This window comes from Corapipo altera, unplaced genomic scaffold (genome assembly GCF_003945725.1).
Source record: "Corapipo altera isolate COAL_440 unplaced genomic scaffold, ASM394572v1 45, whole genome shotgun sequence".
Lineage (NCBI taxonomy): Eukaryota > Metazoa > Chordata > Aves > Passeriformes > Pipridae > Corapipo > Corapipo altera.
In genome coordinates, this window is record NW_020884877.1 from 3,220,950 (window position 1) to 3,238,879 (window position 17,930).

Below are 17,930 nucleotides of genomic sequence, written 5' to 3' on the forward strand. Positions count from 1 at the left end.
CTGAGGGTATCACACTATGGCAGAGTCTGTACCAACAGGCAGCCAAGGGCTGAGGTGGGAATCTGCTCAGCCCAGATTCAGTACACCTGGGCAGCCTAATCAGCCCAATGCCACCTGATATATGGTACTCAGGTTTCTTGAAATCCAGAGAAAAGGAGTACTTTTTTGTCTCCTTTGTAGTCTCTGAGGAAAAGGGTAGCTCTGCAAGACAGATTCTTTGACAAGTGAGTTCAGTTCAAGGAAGAAGATTTAAAAATTGGTAAAAGGTAAGCAATAAAGAAAGGTACTGTGATGGAAGTTTATGTTCTGCAAGGAGGAAAGAGGTAAGAGTAATAGTTTTGAGAATAACTAGAAGTGGTGGCCTACTAGCACAGGATGCTTTCAGAAGCTGCTATTTACATGGACTATTTGTGCCAGAATATCTCTGTAATATAGGGAGGATAATTATTCTGCTCTACTTGGTGCTGATGAATCCTCCAGCTGAAATATTGTCTGGTCTCTGGCAATGAACTGTAAAGTACACAAGTGGGAGAGATTCCAGAGGATTGCAGGAAGACCAAGAGACTTAATCTATAGTAAAGGTTGAATAACTATCCTTATCCCTATTAAAGAGAGATTGGCTAGGAGCAAGGAATGTAAGTATCTCAAAATGTCCATAGAGAGCTGTGACTAAGACAGAATATATTGATTACAGTATTAAAGTATTAAACAGTATTAAGTATTAAAGACTTAAATTATATACCAGGGAATCTTAGCTTGAAAGAATAACAAAGCACTCAGGTGGGACATCTAGAAAAACCAGGATTGCTGCTGTTGGAGAGTTCCAAGCACGTTAGGTGAAAATCAGCTAAGCAGTCATCCAGCTGTACTTAACCCTACTGCAATTGCAAAAGAATAATCCTGAGGCTCCTCCCAGCTCCCCACGTTTGTGTAGTCTAAACCTTAACATATTTCATTCACATTACTACACAAGAGACTCACACAGTTCTTAAAAAAACATTCTACTGTCCAACAGTCACCCTAAAGATATTCTGTGCAAGTAACTTAGATGTAGTGTCTTGGTTTAAGTAAAAGACCTTGCCCAAAAACACCAACTTCCAAAGTCCATGCCCTGATTTTCTCTTTTTTTTTTTTGGCTAGCATATATTCACCTTGAATTCTAAGCCAAATCACTGGAAAGCTACCACTTAAATCTGTCTAGTGTGCTTTATTTGGCTCTGAAACAGGTTTCAAGTACATTTTTATGAATCCTTTTAGTCTGTTAGAGAGTATCTGATGCAGTAATATATTTTGTGCCAAACCCCTATTTAAACCCCTGGCTTTTGACTGAGCTTATAAAGCACACTTCTATTCATCTCCAAAGAACTCACAGTATGACTGGGGTGCTTCTAGAACCAAGATAACCATTTCTGGTCATTTGTCATTCGCAGGATGTCATTGGCAGACAATAATATAAAAAAAAAAAACCTCAAGGAAATAAAAAATCTATAGATATAAATCAACTAAAATAATCTGAACAGTAATTTTTAGCAACATGAGAGTACATGCCCAGTACATTCCCTTCAATAGTATACACCCTTTAGCAGTAAACGTGGCATTTATAGCCCATTTTGCTATTTTTCATTAAAATGCAGTCATCTTTGCTTCATCAAACAGCTCTGTCACTTGAACTTAGTGCTCTGAATAAGTACAAAATAAGTACAAAAAGATGAAAAGATACATTTATATTGAATATCAATTTTTGATGAACTCCAGGAGCACTCCAGGTGCAGAGAACAAGCTCCACAGCCCCATCTGTTGGCTAACGAAGCGCTCAAAGCCATCTACCAGCCCCTAGCCAGCAATGCCGAAGGTTCAGGTTTTGGATGAACAATTCCAGGTCTTACCATCACAGATCTATGGTATCCGTGCATCAGTAGCAACTTTTACTACCTAAGCACATAAGAACTGAGTTTCTAATACAATTATGGGATTTTTAACTTCTTTTTAATTAGAACAACAAAGCACTCTGTGCTTAGTGCTGCTTTTTTGAGCAAGGTTGAGACTGGCTTGCTTGCATTTTCATTCATAGATGAATGGCCTATAGTGAAATTGTAGTGTTTAAAGGGGTGTGCCTTGACTTATAACCTCAAGCTAAAACTACTTGCTTTTAAAGCCAAGGGCTTGAATGTACATTTTTAAAGGCATTTACTGTAGTTTGTAAGTGACAAATGTTCCCAGCTCCTACTGACTTGCAGGGACTAAGATAGCCAGATCTTGAGCATATGGAATAGATGAAATATGACCTGCTTGTGTTAAAAATACAGAACCCAGTGACTGAGTGATTTTTTAAACAAAGCATTTTCTTATGTAATACACAAAGTAACTCTTGAATGAATGCAGTCCTAGTGAAGAATTACAGTAGGACAGTTCTTCTCTACAGCAAACAGAACAAGGTGACAGTACAACTGGGACAAGTTCAAGGGCTTTTCTAGAAGTTCTAACCTATAAAAACCCACTGCAGTGAACCTATTTGTACCACACTAGAAAACTGCTGCTGCAAGCTTTAAGTTTGGTTAATGTCAGTTGTGATGGGGCTCCCAGTGCTGAAAATGGCAAGAGAAGAGGGTGGGGGAAAGGTGGGAGCTAATGCACTTTTCTCATGTAAGCATTGGTCCATTCAGAGAAATCAGCACAAATCTGACAGACAGGAGAGGTGGCTGAAAGGAAGAAGTGTAGCAGATAAAACTAACATAAAATACATAGATAAAAATCAGTCAGTGTGGAGAAATACTACTGCTGACCTCCTCTGATAAACTATCAGTAGATGCTCCTGTGTACTGCCAGTGGGTGGGGGGAAGTGTGTTGATGGTGCACTCCTGCAGGAAGCAGCTTATCTCAGAGTAAACTGCAGCTGTATTAACAAGTGCAAATCAAACAGCACTCAAGGATAAACAAACAAACAAAAAAGTTTAGAAGTAGCCTGGAACTTGAGACCTACCTGCTTTCCCCCCTAAGTCAGGCTGTGTACTTGCTCAATCAAAACTTAGATCCTTACCCCTAAACAAAGACAATTGCTACTATAATATGAGGATAAGCCAAGTAAACTTTCATTCAAACCCTAATGACAATTATTCTGTTAAAGTCCTACTGAAATTTGGGTATCCTGTATTAAATTTGGTTATCCAACTAAAGTTTCAGACTAACTGCTGTCTTTTAAAAGCTCTTTAAAGGAAAGAGAACTAATAGAGGATCTCAGTAACACAGGATCATTTGACTCCATTATGCTCTTTTCAGTCCAAAAATATACTTTCCTTTCAAATGACAAAATTCTATTCTTGCTTAGGGCACAATCATAACGAGCAATCTCCAGACCTCTGAAAAGACATCAGCTGCTGAGCAGCTTGGCTCACTCACAGCTTTCCATGCTATTATTCAAAACTCCATAAAATAAATGGACTCCCTCTCTCCTATTCACAAACCTTCAGGTCTCCTATGGTCAATAAAATACTTTTCCTGCAAGAAGAGCTACAAAACTAGTCTCCTTTATGCTGGAAATGATGTATGTACACTACACTGGGAGGGAATGGCTCTCCAGCCAAAATCTTTGGGGCTTGGTAGCAAAGGGGAAGAAAAGCATTGTGTGTTTACCAGCTGAGAAGACCACAACCAAATTAGACAAATGAAATGTGTAAGGCAAGATGGAAAGGGAAGAGTCATGACAGGTCATGGATCATGTACTGTTCCACTTCTCACATCCTGCCTTCAACAGACTTCATTTAAATAGACTGTAGAACCATATCAAGCTGACATGCAAGAAAACAATACAAATCTAAGCAATGACATGGGACAGACTCCACTGTCAAAACTCATCCTTGAAAATAATTTAAGATTATTGTATTCTACCCCCTGCTATATATCCAACAGATGTCAAACTGAAGAGAACAGCATTTCAGCATGTAAAAAAGCATGGCATTGCCCTTTGAAGTATCTACTTATGATGTTTAAAGCCAACAATTGCTGAAAAAATTATTAACACCAAGTATAAGTAGCAACATGATTGAGTCTTCTCCATGTTGATTTACTAATAAGGTGAGACCTTGGGCAGGGTGGGGGGATTGGAATCAGGATCCTATAACTCATGTTTTTTTCACAGAGGTGGGAAAGTAGATTAGATTATTTGCTGGAAAAATATGGAACTTATGAATGTCTTTTAAAGTGTAGCTTTGTATGATATTTTCCCAATTTTTCAAAGAGTTGTCCTTTACCTGTATTTTTACATAGTTCTATTTTTTAAAACACTTTGAGTGGAAAATTCTTCTCAGCTCTTGTACGATCTACAAACTCCCATTTAGTACTTGGAAAACGTTTGTGAGGGTTGGTTCCTGCAGTGAGGGGATTCTGCTCTTTTCCTCAGCACAGATCCTCAGAGAAAGCACTTGTATTAGCTATCAAAGAACAGCAGCAGCACTAGAAGAGCAGCAGCACACCCTGACATGTAAGAGACAAAGACTTAGACTATGATCTTTATTCTTGCAATGTTTGAAATGTCATCTGTGTGCTTCATTTGACTCAAGTACAGAATATTACATTACTTTAAATAAACTATGCCAGGTATTGCAACAAGGTACTTAACTTACCCCTCCCATTGTAATGCCATCAATAAGTGCCACATATGGCTTCTTGCAAGTGCCTGTAAGAAATGTAAAGAAAAACAATCATGCACCTTTTTCAAAAGGGTGGACCTGTGGCTACCTGCCACATGACACGTTACTTCAGCAAGAGCAACAGAAGATAAATGGTAATTTAAACAGTAAAACATCAACTTATAATGAAGGTTGTTCATATAACTCCTAAAGAAACACCAGTTACTGACTTATGGCGAGTGTTGTAAGAGAAATTATAAAGCTATCAAATGTCAGACTGTTTGCTATGTCAGTACCTGACAATTTAGCTATTATAAATAGCTTGGTAGGACATTGGGACACAACAGTTGCCCTTTCACCCCTCTCACAGCCTGGATTAACAGCCCTTCAGTGCTTTGCTACAAAGCCACATGAATTGGCAGGTTTCAGTCAAAATGTGACAATGCAAACATGTTCTGTCTTGCCAACTCTGTTGGATGTTACAACCCTTGAATGTGGTGCAGGCAGGTTGAGTACCTGAGTACCACACTATCAGCTATCAACTTTATCTGTTGGGGCCTTTAAGAGGCACAAAACTAAAGCCCCAAAGTTTTCAATTACCATTCATGGAAAGATTCAGATGTTCCCAGAGAATGAAACAGCTGCCTTCGTATTCAGTGTTTTCAGGTCAGACAAAGTTGGAAAAGATTGCTGATACACGTACCCCCTGCATCCATGTTGCTAGTTTTCCTGTTACAACTATAGGTCATTGTTTAAGGAAAAAAAGTATTTTAAAAGGCAGTTCAATCCTTCAAATTAGTAGTTAGAAAATGTAGCAGAATTGTGGTTTTAACTTTGTTCTTGCATGAATGTACAAGCTAATGCATGGGCTGTAGATGCTAGCCTTTGAACTAAATTTCTATAGCAGCATTCCTTTCCCACAGCAATGCTGTGAAAGCAGCTCCCCTGTGTATTTTTAAGTTGTAGAATATAAGGTATAAACAAGGCAGAAATCTCAGCCTTAAAGGAATAAAATCATACTAAAATTATCAAAAATCTAGGTTTTGTAATTACATGCATTATATATATTGAACACTCTAATAATAATAAAAAAGACCACACAAAAACCCACACAAAACAACCCCAGACTTTTAAATTAAGTACCCTTGCAACAGAATCATCAAGTCCAACTGCCATAGTAATACTATATTTTCTCCAAGTATGTGAAACCTTAAACTATTTTTCTGGCCTCCTGTTGGAGAAGGCAAGGTACATAACAAGCATGCTCGACCTAGAAACTCAAACAAAGTAAAAATAACTTTACTTTTTATAAAGTAAAAATTACTCTTACTCTAATAACTGTGCTCTTCTGTCAACGTAAGCAACACCTTCACCTCTCCTCCTGTAGGGACTAACACTGGATATAATATTTAAAATCTCAAAATGTATTAAGTATGTTTGGAATAGTTTCTTCTCACAGAAATATTCAACTCCTGAGTTTCACCCTGAACTATTAATATCCTTTCTTATTATCTCTTACCCCTGTAAACTTCATGCAGTGTCTCTGCTGTTAGTTCTTTGCAGTAAGCTAAAGCAGGTAACTCCTGGCCTGAGTTATGCAGCCTCAGTCTTTCATGAGGTCTATTTAAATGGAAAGCCTTAACATGATTTGATCTTCTGACTGAATATTAATGATTTTCCACATATCTATTTTTAGCTCAGGTCTTCTTTGAGGCAGATCAATGATACTTACCACAGAACTGCAGTGTCTGCAGCCAAGACTTAATTCTTCCATAGAGGAAATATAACTACCCAGAACAATGGGATGAGATAAAGTCGCTGTCACAACAGCTCAAACAAAAGAAACAAATTCTGCATGCAAGGTATAAAAATGCAATGTTACACTACTGGTACTGAAACTCAGTTAAAGAAAAATTAATTACTACCTCCATGATGTTATCACAGTCTTTAATAGATTAGCAAAGAGAGAGAGTAAATTTACATTCAAAGCCAGTGTTATGGAAACTGTACTGCTTCAGAAACTGCTATCAAACATACCTATGGCATTGTTCAGCCTGTATTCTTCTTTGAAGAACTCTTGCACCAGTTTACCTCCAACTTTTCCTGCCTCTGTGATGGCTTAAGAGAAATAAAAATTCTGAAGATAACTAAGTTTAATACAAATATAAGTAATAATTAATAGAAGTAATAATAGAAATAATAATTAATAGAAAATATAAGTAACATTAACTGAAAACAATGTCACATAAGTGGGTTTTTTTCCTACAGCAATTAAACAGAACTTAATCCTGCTTTATTATATTTTAGAAAATTTGCTCAAACTTAAATATGACTGTTCAGTCTCAAGTTAAGTCTCAAGTTTGAGTCAATTGTATTTTGCTGGAGACTCTGTCACATACTTGTCAGAGTGTGGTCCCTTTTCTATGCTATGGAACTCCTCCTAATGTCCAGTACTCTTCTTTGTGGTATTTTTCATATCAATATATAGAACAGTCACTTCAAATTGATTAAGACTAAATACTAAGAATGAGAAGCCAATTAGAGCAGGACATAATTTAACAATAACCCGTGCTGCTTGTTTACCTACAGCTTAGAACAACTGCTAATTTTCACACTTCAGAGATTTCCCACAGTTTATAGCTAAAAAATAATCACAGATACATTGATCACCACTGTCAGTTCTGCATCTAGCCATCTAAAACATCAGACACACATTATCCAGTGCTATCACAGCTACCTACTAGGACCCTTCAAATTCTTTGTGAAGAAGCTGTCAGTAATGAAAATCTGGGAAGAGAAAGGTAGAGACAAGAACCCTCTCTCCCCAGGAATGACTGGCTGCTATTACTAGTTATTCAGAAAAATGTTTATTAATAACAATTTTTACTCTTTTATACAATATCTCAACAGCTTTTTCCTGACAAATAACTTAAGTAGCATGTCCACATCAAGGTGTCATAATAAGTCAGCACAACTAATCTCTTACTGTTGTGTAGCAAGCCTCTGTTTACCCAGGCCACAGTAAAAAAAGGAAATAAATGCAAAGTAGCAAGTGACAAAGATATATCAAATGTTTAAGTGACTATAGTCCTTACCTCTGATGTCACCTCCAGCACAAAAAGCTTTTTCCCCAGTTCCCTTTATAATTATTAGAAAAGTTTCAGGATCTTGCTCCCACGTCTAAAAAGGAGTAAAGGTTTCCATGTAAGACTGAAGTGTGCAAAAAAAGGCTTTTTCTGTATAATGTCTATAGTTCTTTTTTTACTTTTTCAGAAAGAAAATCAATCCATACTTAAAAATAGTTTGTCTTAAACTGAAGTTTGAGAGCTAAATGTCTTTCTGCCACCCCTGAGCCCTTATCAGCAGTGACATCCGAGACCAGCAGAGCTGCCTCCTGTATTTCAGAAAAACAACTGTGCAGAGCTCCCAGCCTCTGAAGAAAGGTAGCACCTCCTGAAACAGGGCCTGACATCAATCCCAATGGGGACACAAGGCTGGGGCAGAAAGCTGGGAGTATGGAAGATGGATATTTCTGGCCAAATAATGAAAGTTGTGTAAATCTAAGATGCCAGGCAAAGAAATCAGCATTTAAATTTTTGATGGGTTTTGCCAAAATGACTGCAACCTACGCCAGTGAAGGAATGGATCAAATCCCTTTGTCCACATATGTTTTGTCAGGTACAAAGACTATGGGGTTTGGATTTTTTTTCTCCTCAGTTAAATGCACTGGTACCTGACTTCAGCAGAGGCACAGCTGTAAGAGAAAAAGATGCCTTTTTCAGGCATTCCACCCTCCCTCTTAAACTGTTTATATGTCACTTAATCAAGTGAACCCAGATAAAAGAAGAAACATGATATTTCTGTATACCAGCAACTGCACTTAAAATTATGACACCTTTTAAGGCTGTGCTTCAAACAAAGCAAGGTACTCAGTACTACAGATTAAGTATTTCTTTCTTTAAATATTCTCCAGGGAGTGCACAAATGTGCAACACAACCACCTGTTAAAATACCAAAAGGCAGGCAACTATCCAACTGGTATCTAACGAGTTTGTGCACATGATAAAACAGTACCATTAAATTAAAAAGGACTATTTGCATTCTTGAAATCTCACAGTACTTCACTAGCTTGTGGAAACAGTGCCTGTAAATCCCTGAAGTCCTCATTTAAGGAATGATGCTGACAGCACCTTGCTTCCTAATGGTTTGTACCTTTCATTTCAGCCACGCAGCCTCCCCACAAAACATGCATCCAATCAAGAGGCAACACCACTGTACAGACTGAAATTTGTGCATGCCAACTGACCAGCTGGGTGTTGCCTAAAGGAACATACAAATGCTTGTTTTGAATTCAGTTCTGGTACTAATATGGATGTTCATTTATCCATGGAGATGCTAAATTTAACTTTGTCTGACAGCTTGTTTTTTTGATGTTTTCTCTTTCTAACTTGCCTGAAACTGTCTGTTCTCATCCTAATAAATCTGAGCTCACTGGCCAATGCACTCACACAGACTTTCATTCTTTAAATCAGTATACTAAGAAGTGTCAAACTGTCTTTAAAAATCGGTTTCAAATGAGATATGTATAGTGGATGGGGAGAAGTGGAAATACTAACCTTCAGTTGTGGGTAAATTTGTTGGATCATAGGAAGATTCAGTGCATTGAGAGCCTTGGGTCTATTCAAAGTTATTATGCCTGCATCTCCTCTCTTTTCCAACAACACTTCAGCTGTTGAATCGGTTTGGTTTGACATTTTCTGTACATGCAAAACCAAATAAATATAGCAAGTGTCATCAGTCAGGTAACTTGAGTAACATACAAAAGTGTTTATGGGAATATATTCTTAAAATTCATTATTTAAGATCATAAAACATGCATTTTGCAATTGTATACTAATTGTACACTTTCCCACTGTGCTTCAAGTTTTATTTGCAGTTCTTTTGAAACTGCTTCATGTTCGAGGCCTTCAGAGTAATAAATCTCAGGCAACTTTTTTGGCCGCACATTTTTAACAACGACATTTGAGTTAAGTGAAATTAAGAAAAACAAACAAACAAAAACCAACCAAACAAAAACCACCCAAACATCAATATAAAACCACAATTCCTTAAAACTGACATTCTGAAAATACCTGCAAGGATTAGAATAATGACAGTGCCATGTGTGCCTACTGGCAGTTTGACACTCAGATGTACAAATTGCTTTGTCTGTAAGTAACTTTTAACAGTAGAGAACAAATCAGTGAACTATTTTCACAATTGATTTCAAACTCACCGTGGGATGATACTTAAGGAATTTACGGAAGCTAACACAGAAACTATCTATAAAGGTAAGTAAAGCCAAAATAATTAAGCTTTAATTTACAATATAATAGAAACTTTTAACAAAGTGCTCAAAGATGTGGACAATACTGTTCCTAAGCAACAAATGACAGCTTTCAGAACCACAGTGAGCAGACTCATTAGAAGCTGCATGTGCTGTCTGTCTTGAGGGAGTTAGGAGTCCTGAAAGCTTCTTATTCAGTCAAACAAGATGCTGTCCTTACCAAATGTTGTAATATTACTTGCAGTCTGTTGACTGTCTTCAGCCTAAAACAGAAATATTAAAAAGACAGCTAAAACCATAAATCAGCCACACAATCCCCAAATATCTGACTGCTGGGTTAGGCAAAGCAGTGGCAGAAAAATTTCTGAACACAAGTGCTTTACATTCTCTTTTTTAAAACCAAGCAAATTAGGGTACAATTTTGTTATCCAAACAGATGCAAATTCCCTGCTTACTAGTAAATAGACAGCAGATACCAATGTCAACTACTAATTTGTTTTCAAATCAGGAGAACCTGGAAAGACAGAGGGTTTGGGGGATATGAATGATAGTTAACAGCGTGTGTCCTTTAAAGATTTACTGCCTTTTTCTGGATGTTTAAATACTGGCACTAAAAAAAAAAAAAAAAAAAAACCACCACGGTCTTGTCAAAACCTTGTGTATTTCCAAAGGTTCCATTGCACAAACCTGCCCTCATGTGTACATGTATTTACACAGTTTGTCTAACAGCTCCCACAGGGCTCGAGTTTCTGTGGGTGACAGGAGAGATCCACACCAGGGCATTCTGTGCCCGTGTCACTCGTGTTATTTCTTAATTGTCACTGAGGAAGGCAGCTATCGATGGCGCTGCCCAGACGTCAGACCCCTGGAACGAGGAGCTTAAGCGTACAAACCCAGCCAACTACACGTTATATGTTAATGCCCCGGCATCCTACGCTGTTTTTAAATCGCATGCTCGCTTTAGCACGGGAAAGTTAGCCCAGGCCTGGCTAATCTAGGCCTAAGTCGCGAGGTACAGCAGCTGTGGGGCCGCGCTCCGCGGCCGGCCCGTCCCGCCTGCCCCCGGCTCTCGCCGGCGCCATTTCCCGCCCGCCGGGGCGGCCCCGTTACCTGGGCAGCGCGCGCAGCACCCGCCCCGCCATGGCGGCCCCGCCGGCACCGGCGCGCAGCGGCACCGGGGCGGGACGGGCGCATGCGCGGGGCTCTGAGGGGACGCCGCCGCATCCCGGACCGGGAGCGGCTCCTGCAGTCCCGGGACTGGCTCTGAGGAGCGGTCGCCGACCTCTGGTCCCCTTTCCCCGCTCGCCCTCCCGCCCTCGCTACCTGAGGGGGGAGCCCGGAGGTCGGCGGCCGCCTGCTGCCCCCACCCCCCCCTCCCCCCGAACAACCCCTTTGCACGGGTAAAGGCAGGTTCCTTACCTAGGGTTTTCCTACCTGTTCCCCGTCCCGAATGAGGCCAGGAGGTGTGAGGGCGCGAGGTGATACAGCTCCTCTGTCAGTGAAGCAATGATGCTGCCTGCAGCAATAACAAACCATGCTTGTTGCTGCCCACAGTGGGGCAAGCTGGCGTTGCCAAACTGCCCTCAGAGCTCAGCTTTGTGGACTGAAACTTTATTCTAGTGGTTTGTTATTTTTTCAGCAGTAAAACCGGTTTCTTAATTTCAGACCTCCTGGTTTCTCTTCATCCTTTGCACCCTGTGGACACACCTGTGCTATCCCACACCCACCCCCCCCCAGCTACTGACACAGGATAGCGAGTGAGGTGGGATTAAGGAGCTGCTCTCATGTGACCTCGCACTAAAATCTGCTTGTAAATAAAGGTGAATACATGGATTAAGCACTAGCATGGTTACTGCCCTGACAGCAGCTCAGACAGCTGTGAGCTCAAATACGGCATGTGTGTGTTCAGCATAAACACTCAGAAATTGCAAATGGGAAAATTGCCTCTTTTTTTTTTTTTTAATTATTATTTACATTAAAAAAAAAACCCAAACAGAATATTAAGGCACTTGGGAATTTATGGCCATCATGCTAGGAGTTCATAGTGCTAAATTCACTTTGATTTCCACAACTAAGACCATTCCATGAATTTTGTTTCTCAGGCTGACATGATCAGCATGAGACTGATACTGAAAAGTGACAAACCATGGAATAAATGACAATAAAGTGCACTAGGCAGAAACGTGGGTTCGTCATCTCTTGGTGTAGCAAGTTCTTAGCACCAGCTGTCTTGACTCACATTAGTATTAAAAAAATCCAAACAATCTTAAAACCTTTAAGCTAATAGATTTTGCTGGAACAAAAAAATCCCAGCTCTCAGAAGCACTTCTAAAAAAGTCCCCAGAGGGCAACCTTGCTCTTCGTTTCGAGAAATGATTCAGCCCCTGCTTAGAGCAGTGTCATCTGTGTTGGCATTTCCATTGCAATGACTCTCAGGGTGTATTAAATTTGGTTGTAAAAGTCTTAATCAAACTAAATACGCATTAAAAAAAAAGATACAGAACATTTATGTATTAATGCAGTCTCAGTTTTCAGTCTTGTATGCTCTGAACAAAAAATAACTGAGAACAGGACATGAGGTGCTTTTGCAGTCTCTGGGAGACTACTACAAAGTAATGAATTGCAGAATTCATTAGGCAATCCAGACTATTAAAACTTTCACCTAAAGGTTATATGATAATCAATGATGTGGCTTATTAGTCATCTTGAGTATATACAGCCCTGTATGCTGCTTTACAGTAAGTACCATGAAATTAAATCTAAACCAGTCTAAAGGACACCAAATTATCCCAATTGCCAAACTTGAACCCTGACTTAGATACATATTTTAATTTTTTTTTTTTTGAGGATAGCTCTACATCTCTCATCCAGGCACAACCAATAACAGGGAGTCTGAAAAGCAGGTAACATTTTTGTTCTTCATATCCCACGTCTGAAAGTCTGTGCCTTTCACAGACAAATAGAAGTAGAACCTTTCTGTCAGATAACCTTTTTGCTAGCAGTGGTGTGGAAATGAAGAAATGGGAGTGAGGAAACTAACCTTGGGTAAGAGCAGGTGGAGGCCACCTGAAACCCCTGGAAATCTCTTAACAAATCCCATTTGTACGTGGGCAAGGCTGTGATCAGGACATGATTTCATAGGGTGTCTGTTTCAAGGGTCCAAAATACAAGTCGGTGATCTGATTCTTCTTTTACTTATGCTGATTTTAAAGTATTCTCCCTCTGAGTGCAGTATAAATAATGGTGTAGAGCCTTTCCCTGTGGTATTCCAGCTGTAGGTCTGATTTAGGGCAAAAGCAGGGCCTACTCATTTGTAAGCAATGAAGTAGCAGCAAGCATTGTCTTGCAACAGCTACTGATTTCTTTCCATGGTGGTGACACTGAATTTATGTTCAATGTTTCCTTAAAAATCCTTTCCTTTTTTTTTTTAATATAAATTGCTTTCAAGAAGAAGGGGTGGTGACAGAAGAGCCATCTTCTTTGAGCTTAGTGTTCTTCATTTTTAAACATGCTGGTGATGGCTTGAATTTTCCTATATTTTTTTAGGGGGGTGCTAGGTGTTAGGAAATTGTGGTTTTATGACAGATGGCCATTTAGTTGACTGCAATGCCATCCAAAAAGTAACTTGCATATCATTCTGCTTTTTCATAGTTCTCCTGCACACCCCATTTTTTCTGCAGAGTGGAATATCAAAGTGAAAATGTTTTCTGAAAAGTAAATAAAAGACTTCTATAAGTAGAAATAGGAAAAAGAGTGAAAATAATGGAGTCGCATGAGAATAAGTGGAATGAGATGACCTTTAGCCTGGGAGTTTATGGATGATTTAATATTGGCAAAGAGGGCTGCAAGAGACTGGATATACTGGAGGTGAGCAGCACACCTAGTAACCAAGCCAGGAACTCAGGGAGTACAAGTGCAATAGCCAGAAGGATAAGCAGGTTGTAATTCCTCCCCCTGGAAAAATTTCCTGGCAGTGCACTCAGCAGGTTTGGAAAGGGAAAACAACTTGCAGACTGTAGGAGGACTTCAGAATTGAGCAGATGTTTTCAGGTTTTGTTTCTGGGGTTTTTTGGTTTCTTTTCCAGAAAAAAAAAATAACTTTAGAATGCGGGAACTCTTGCTCCCTAGAAGGATTCCAAGAGCAGCTCAGCTGCTTTCTGTGTGCCACCTGCATATCCCTAGTTAATCATTAACTTGTGCCTCTTAGTTGGCTCTGAGAGCTCCCCGTGTACTTGACCAAGACCAGATAATAAATGGTACAAGTACTTCATCCTGTCCTGTGCTCCTGTGTCCAGGCTTGCTGTAAATTTAATCTTTTCCTCTGCTGGTCTAATAGCTGGTACCTAATTGCTCTGAGTGTGGATAGCAAGTGCATCCTTACAGCGTGTGAAGGTAAGGAAAAATGAGTCTGTGAAGGCTTGAGGAACAGAATGGGAAAATTTCCAGCTCATCCCTGCTAACTCGTTATTACTGTGCTGACAAACAATCCTCACATTGTTATTCCTCAGTCCAGTCTCAGTTGGCAGCACCCTAAAGCACCTCCACAGGTGACACAGGCAGAAATTTCCTTGTGCCAACTTGGATGCCAAATACTAAAGGCTCAGGTCTGCGGTGGAGAGTCTTCCAGTAAGGTCACTGAGAGCAGAAGTAGCCTTAAAATAAGCAGAAAACTAATCTGTTCCTCCACTCTCTAACAGTAGGCCAGTCCAGGGAAGGACTAAAACACCACAAACACCTACGAAATATGGAGAAGGAAAATTTTGCTTTTGTCTGTAACATGAGTAATCTCATTGTACAGAGTGCCTTCCCTGGGGCTCCATGCAACATCTGAAACCAAAGATTTGGGCTGAGGGCACAGCTAATGGCATGCAGGAGTGAATTCCTCCTGTTACAAGAAAGTGTGTGAGGAAGGAGGGAAAAAAAAAAAATCAACTTTTTTCCCCCCCTTTTTTATTTCAACAGTTAATTTGCATCTTATCAGTGGGGGACTGGAAGTGTTTGGAAAAGGATGAAAGCAAATCCATAATGAAGCTGTGTGAGCGAAGTACTTTCCATTTTCCTTTGGCCTCAGAGGGCACCGGGGGAAAGTGTGGGGGTGGCTGGGTGCTGCTGCAGATGCTGCCGTGTTGATGAGACAGGGAGGGAGGATCCGAGCGAGGTCCATCCACCAGCGAGTTCCTCTCCTCCCACCAGCCCGGCTTAGACATAGCACTCATGCTGCATCCACCCTGCCAGTACTCCCCGGGTTAGACGGGACCCTGGGCAAACACCCGCCTACATCTTTCTTCCCTGCTGCCACAAGCAATCTGTCATTCCGCTCCTCGAACCACCCTCCACCTACGTACAAAGCCATAACTGTGAGGAACGCCCTCTTCCCTCCTCCTTTCCCTCCCCACGAGCCTGTTCTTCGTGGGTGAAAAACGCTGTCTTCCCAGAGATCTGGTCACCCCCGAATTTGGCTTTGAGACCCAAGCTGTTTGATACCTTTTAGGACCACAGCTTGGAAACCTGCGCTTGCAGATCTATTGTATTAGTTTTTCAATTGCACATAATTGCACATGTGCAGGTGGGAAGGGGCTATTTGCTTCCCACTTGCTCTGATATGCCTCCTTCCCTAAGAGGGCTGCTTCCTTCCCTCCCCGCTCTTGGCTTCCCACGCATTCAGCAATCAGAAATGCTGCAGAAAACTGACCAGCTACCAACCCGCCCACCTGAGGAGGAGGAGCACTAGCAGCAGCAGCAGCAGCACATTTCTCTCGCTCTCAGCTTTTTAAACACGGTTAAAAAGAGCTGTGGCGTGGGTGGAAATAGCTGTAGGGAGTGTGTGTGGGAACGGGGCCAGAGGAAAGTGAATTTTCTCTTGGTAGGACAGTTAACTTCTAGTGGACCAAAAAAATCCCCCAAGGATATCTTAACTGCGGAGGGTGTCTTTGGCTGCATAATTAGTTCTTAAGGTTGAGTTTCCCAGGTCTGGAAAGAATGAAACTGAGTTTCCCTCTCCCTGGTAGTGCAAGTGATGGCAGGGAAGCTTGCCTACCAAACTCCAGGAGTCTGCTTAGCAAATGATATCTGTGTTGCATCCCGTTGTGTCATCACGTCTGTTGTGCTGCTCTCGATGTGTCTGCTTGATTCTGTGAGAGTCAGAGCTGCCTGTATGTAGGAAGAGAAAAAGGCACGTGGTTTTCACACAGTGTGGGTCTGTATTTCAAAATACCGTCCCTGTTGGACCTCTTGAAATAGCACTGTCCCAGAATATCAGTTAATTCAAGATTTACTCTAAATGTGTGCTTCTAAAAGAAATTAAATTCAGGCTTATCTGTGTTAACAGGATATTATTTGAGGTGTTTTGCTGGTATTAAATGAAAATAGCAGTGGAACTAGTATAGGAAAGCAGAACTTGTAAGACTAGTGGTACAGAGTGCAAAGTGATAGTGCTGTTTCTTGATAGACTCCAAGAACTAAGGGTCCTCTTCAGCTTTGACATTCTGACTTGTTTTGACTTATCTATCTGAAATACAGGTTTCACAATATGTATTCCTAGTTATAGTCGTCCTAGCTTGAGTTAGTTGCATGCATTCTTCTCAGTCCAAAACTCTACCCATACGCTGATTTTTGACTAGATTTCACACCAGCATCAGACTTTCCATATACGTTACTGATGCAGAATCTTATATCAGGATGTGGTCTTTAATGGTTCAGACATGCAATAACAACCAAATAATGAAATGTGACTTTGAAAGTATGGGAGATCTAAAAAAAAAAAATTGCACAGGGCATTTAATTTTCTCCTTGTCAGTAGAAACCTGAAGCCTGGGAAAGGGGCTTGCTGACTTCAGTGCATGTCCCCCACCAGTCTGACTCCTGTAGCTCTGGAGATTTAACCTTAAGAGTTGGAAGGAAAAACGTAAGCATAATTTGTTCCACTGATCAGCTCAGAAACAAAGGGAGTTATGAATAAGCCTAATTAACACATTTGCATATGACAAAACAGATCAGCTGATGGACTTATGTTAGCAAGAGCTATAGCAGTATCAATGGAGATGTAACCTTAATGGAACTAATTATCCCGGTGTTTTTTAAAGTCTTATTTATGAATGGTGATTAATATTTTTAATATATCTTCGTTACCTTCCACTGAATCTTATGTAACTCATAATTATAATCTACTGGAATTACATACCCAGCCTAAGGAGGAACAATATTCCAAATAGTAAGTTCATGTCACTTGACTGATTTACTTTAAAACATTGCAGTAATTCCTTTGTCAGTAGCATTTTGAAGCACCATTGGCCCGCTTGTAATTCTACCTTGCATTTAGCATTGGTTCAGTTAACTTTAAAGGTAGTGCTTTTCATACCTTTAATATCAATGAATGTACATCATATTTTAAATGCAGATTATATGCTTATCTTGCCAACTACCATTAGCCTGAAATTTTCCTTGTATGATCTATTGTAGTGGAATTCTATTATTCAAGAAGCAGTAAAAAAAACCCCACAACTCAAAACAAAAGAAAAAAAAAACCACACACAAAAACCCCACCAAACCCTAAATACTTAGAATCATTAAAAATTATTCTAAATCAGTCCTGTATGTAAGATTCCTCCTGGCCTCCTCATTTTGTCTGTTGTTCAGCTGGAATGTCACATGATGTGGTCTTGAACCATCTGCTTCCCTCTCAGGGGTCACAGTGAATGCCTAGTTACCTATTTTGTTTCAGTCAAAATCACAGTGAATTAAGCACAAAAGCATTTGATGCTAATTAGTAGCTTTCTGACAGACCAGGAATTTGAGCACCTCAGATGTTTATTTCAAGAATTTGTTACTCTAAATTAAAGTGAGGCTCTTCAGCAGGGCAGTTTGGCTGACAGAGTGACAGTATCTTATTAAATGGATGTGGTGTATTCAAACCTTTCCATGTTTCTTATCTGACACCTCACAAAGGTATTAATTTTCCCTTGAAAAGATCTACATTTGAT

The 17,930-nt window shown here is 40.1% G+C and overlaps 1 protein-coding gene across 5 annotated transcripts in view; it reads right to left on the bottom strand.

Annotated features, from left to right (window-relative positions):
* HIBCH (3-hydroxyisobutyryl-CoA hydrolase) overlaps positions 1-17,930 on the bottom strand; it is a 50,649-nt gene that overhangs the window by 30,324 nt on the left and 2,395 nt on the right. Inside the window, exons 1-6 of one of the 5 annotated variants that reach the window (XM_027637216.1) lie at positions 11,371-11,389; positions 10,172-10,214; positions 9,242-9,382; positions 7,721-7,805; positions 6,663-6,743; positions 4,620-4,672 (exon numbers count right to left, since the gene is read on the bottom strand). In XM_027637216.1, the coding sequence (XP_027493017.1) occupies positions 4,620-4,672; positions 6,663-6,743; positions 7,721-7,805; positions 9,242-9,379 (357 nt within the window). In that variant the 5' untranslated portion in view covers positions 9,380-9,382; positions 10,172-10,214; positions 11,371-11,389. Of the gene's footprint in view, positions 1-4,619; positions 4,673-6,662; positions 6,744-7,720; positions 7,806-9,241; positions 9,383-10,171; positions 10,215-10,638; positions 10,820-11,061; positions 11,145-11,370; positions 11,390-17,930 lie in introns of those variants that run through there. The other 4 variants (XM_027637218.1, XM_027637215.1, XM_027637214.1 and 1 more) reach the window with 4 other exon arrangements.